We start from the raw sequence: 4,169 nt of genomic DNA on the forward strand, positions 1-4,169 counted from the left end.
AATGAGTTTCAGATACTTATCAGATTATTTTTAAGGCCCACCGTCAACATTTTGAGAATTTCTCTTGTTGAGTTTTTGGACAGACACACTTCACCGCTCAATGGCTTTCCAGGGAATCACCTTGGTGAAGCAAATTCAATTTATTTAGCAATAATTAACAGCTAAAGRCATCTTAAGGCACTGCAGTATATTTAAAGAAAATGGGCCCAATTCATATTAAATTAAATGCAATCCTTTTAAATTTCATAACTTTATCCAGTTAAAATATTTTTTTAAAAAGGGGACAAAACCAAACAATGTCCAAATAATTCTGTGAATGATTTCTTTAGGTGGTCCAAATTATTTTGAAATAACAAATAAAAACCACAACTCAACACTTTTGCTCAGCACAGTTGAAAAGCGTCCCATTAAAGCCGAAGACAGAGGCTGTTTACAGGCACAGCTAGATTCTGACGACTCTGAAGAACAACATGTTTTACTGAGACGTTTACACGACTTAGGTTTCATTGTTACAACATATAGTCCGATTAATGACTCATGCACAAGCCCATTCAGAGTATTTCTTACATCCGTAGGTCTCGGAGCTTAATCTGGGTTTCTCTATTTGGTCTTTTTATCTGCAGCCAAACCGTTTTCCAGGGTCAATGCCGAATTTTAGAGCATGCAACAGTTTTGGTTACTCTAGAACTAAGTAGTGCAATTAATCTCTACAAAATATCAACATGCTTCGTGTGATTTGATGTGATTATTGCTTATCTGAGAAATGCTCTTTGTTATGTTCAGTTCAGCAGATATTTATACGATAGTGTCTTTTTCACAAAAGGGGTGCCAATCAGACCAATCTGGTTGCGCTAGCATTTCCACAGAACATATAAAAAGTATAAAAAAATACAGGAAACAAACTAGATAATACTTTGAAAAAAAAGAAGTGGTTGTTTTTGTTTGTAAAGCTTAAAATCAGTTAGCAGCTCTTTCTTTAGGAAAATGGTTTTAAAACTAAGAAATGAAACACAGAGATGTCAAAAGAAAACACCGACACAGTGATCTCCTGTCTCCTGTCAAACATTAAAGCAGTTTTTTTCTCATTTTGCCCCCAAGAGGGAGACTCTGACCTGCTGTAAAGCGGAGTCTTTAGTGTCAAAACCATCCTCGGCTCGTCAGAGTTTGACGGTGTGGTGCTCCTCTCCATGCCGTCCCGTGCCCCCCCATGGGGTGGTGGTTGGGGGCTGATCCCTCCTCCTTCCTTTTTACCCYTCTTCACCTCTCTGACGCTTGGTCTCAGATGATCTCCAGGACGTCGCAGGGAACGTAGCCTCTCTTCTTRCCATTTTCCACTCGGATGAAGCCGCCACGCTCGCCCTCACCGCTCACACAGATCTACGTCAGAGGAGAAAGGTGGTGCGGTTTGGTTTGCATTGGTTTCATTTATTTAGGAATTTACAACAACGATGAACTTTTCTTTAATTGTAACTTCTTGGCTTTCTTTARAGACTCTTACGTATGAAATGTTGGCTCTGAGTTTGTGTTACGAGGATCTGAGCGAATGGAAAGGAAAGCCAGAAGGTCAAAGACTCAGCTTGTCTTTCACCCCCCACCGGGGCCTACTTTACTCCCAACATGGCCTCTAAGGCATTGTGGGAAAGCAGACGATCRATTTGCCGTTGTGCCGGCAGGCTAATTTCACTGTTACTCCTGAGAGGGATCTTCTTTCTGTCGAGAGCTTTTCACTGAACAAGTGTCTGAAGGAGCAGCAGAGGGATTATAGGACCAGCTGCTGAATAATGTGAAGCTCTGATGGCTGAGCCGTGAGCAGGAATCAGACTCAGGTGTAAAGTGGAAACGAACATGAAAGGGTCACTGCCTCCCCCCAAACTACGATGGTCTTATACAGATCAGGTCTCTTGCTGTCTGTTCTGACCACTTATCCTTAAAAGGATCCATTAATCCTTCAAGTGTTTTGTTTTCTGGCTCCGAGGACGGATCAAACAAGTATTTAGTTACTTTTGTCCCTCAGATTTTTCTTTACATGTTTGTCTGCTTCAGCTTGCCTTTCTAACTCAGCTGTCAGGGAGTGAGAGACAAGTTTTGGGTACCGTTAAGCTACAGCTTAAATGAACGGCTCATAAACAATAAACATGATTCTTCTCTAAATTTTTTAAACAGCTAAGAATCTTCTGTAGCAAAATGTTGAAGATGTTCAAATGTGTTCTACGGCAAAATATAGTAAATATAAGAATATATGTGATACATGTCACATCTTTTTTTTCATTTGATCTTTATTCATACAGGTAGTCTCATTGAGATCCAGAATCTCATTTCCAAGAGAGACCTGTTCACACAGCTGATTTCAATTGATAACTGATTAACAGGCTTTTGTTGAACTGCAACCAGGTGTGTCAACGCAGGGAAACTTCTAAATCATGCAGGGCAGTGTGCCTTGAGGGCCAGTCTTAGATCACATGGGTCAAACTCAAGGCCCGCGGTCCAAATGTGGCTCACCACAGCCTTTTATATGGCCCGCAAGAGCTTCAAACATGTACAATGTCTTAAAATGCTGCTTTAAAGACAGTACTAATCATAACCTCTATCTCCCATAATGCACGCTGATTATTTATTAAATTTGCCATGTAAAGTCTKCATTTAGCTGCATTTTCACTACTTTTGCTGTAGCCCAGTTTTATCGGGGAATGGGAATTTCCCACTTACAAGGCTGTGTCCAAAACGGTCGACCGGGTCCTCCGAAGGGTCCAGTCTACCCGATCGAGGTGGGCCAGGTCCTTGGTAGACCGGAAAAAATTGTCTGCGAATTTGGACGGTCTAGCTTCCCGTCCTTACCCCGGCGTATGTCATGTCACCAACCGTCTGTTTAGCAACCGTGACGATGCTAAACAGGCAAAATTGAATCAAAATTAGAAAAATATCAATATATTAGCGTTATTAATATCACAAAACAATAAAATTAACTTAAAGGTAATAATTGAAGAACTAATCGTAGGTGCATGTTTATTTCGCGTTTTTTTCTGACAAAAATGGAACCTAAAAACACGTCTCTACAAATGACTAAAGTATTAATAACACAACCGCTAAAAATTTTTATTTTTATACCACCATATTTTTATTTAAAATGTATTCTTTTCTCTCGCTTCATCCGCCATTACTAGCATAAAAAAATTTCCGGTCGGGCCGCAATGCATTATGGGACATGGTGGGCCGGGAAGGATCCGTCGGACCAGTCCTTCACTTCGGGCCAAAGGAAGGACACATCTGTCGGCTGCATCGGAGGAGTCTTCGGTTTTGGACGGCCTTCGTCGCGGCGCTGTGACGTATGCGGTCGACAAATTCGGCCTTCGGAGGACCCGGCCCACCGTTTTGGACACAGCCATAAATTTGAAATGCAACCTCCAGTGGGAATTCCCTGTTGGGAGAGATGGAGGAACACTGACTTCCCCAGTTTAGGATTCAAAATTGCAGCAACCCACCACAGCTCATCAATGAATAAAACTCTCATTTTTACTTTTAATAATATTTCTGTATTATTTACTTCACATTTAGTCAGTCATACACATAGTCAAGGTTGGATTAACCATATGGGCAACTGGGCAATTGCCCAGGGGCCCARGGTCTCCAAAGGGCACAGGCATAARGGACGCGGGACATGCATGGGACATGTCTCCCCACACTTCCTGCATCTGCYCTCTCTGTCCCCRGCACTTTTTTCAGCCGTTACAGCTGTTTAATTTGTTATTATGTGGTAACGTGTTTTCCCGYGCCYTCTTTGAATGCACCATAAGTYTGCACATGCTAACGCCTGCAGARAACGAATGGGAGACGTCCTGTTGAGCGGTGTAAGAGCAATCAAAACTTTGCCCAGTTTTTACCAAACAAACCATGTAAGTCGAGTCATGCTGTTGGAGGCAGGTAACATTAGCCAAATGATGAGAAGTTACACATTATATAATGTTTAGCTAGTTAACAAGATTAGTTGTTGTTACCCGTTACATCCCTTGCTAGTTCACTAATGCTAGACAAACCCAACCGTTTTCTATTTCTGTGCAGAAGTTGTGCTGGCTTGCTTTCCACATATTTAAAATAAATCTTCATTGCCACAGAACAAGGTCAGGGAGGAGACAGACCAGATCCAGCAGTGATCATAATGCAGACTTTTCCCA

At 41.7% G+C, this 4,169-nt stretch overlaps 1 protein-coding gene across 2 annotated transcripts in view; it reads right to left on the bottom strand.

Moving 5' to 3' along the window:
- Nucleotides 1–457: 457 nt before the first annotated feature.
- Nucleotides 458–4,169, bottom strand: part of stac (SH3 and cysteine rich domain) — a 32,125-nt gene continuing 28,413 nt past the window's right edge. For both annotated transcript variants that reach the window (XM_014014890.1, XM_014014897.1), the window contains one exon: nt 458–1,377. In XM_014014890.1, the coding sequence (XP_013870344.1) occupies nt 1,279–1,377 (99 nt within the window). In that variant the 3' untranslated portion in view covers nt 458–1,278. The remainder of the gene's footprint in view (nt 1,378–4,169) is intronic.

This window comes from Austrofundulus limnaeus, unplaced genomic scaffold (assembly GCF_001266775.1).
Source record: "Austrofundulus limnaeus strain Quisiro unplaced genomic scaffold, Austrofundulus_limnaeus-1.0 Scaffold2, whole genome shotgun sequence".
NCBI lineage: Eukaryota > Metazoa > Chordata > Actinopteri > Cyprinodontiformes > Rivulidae > Austrofundulus > Austrofundulus limnaeus.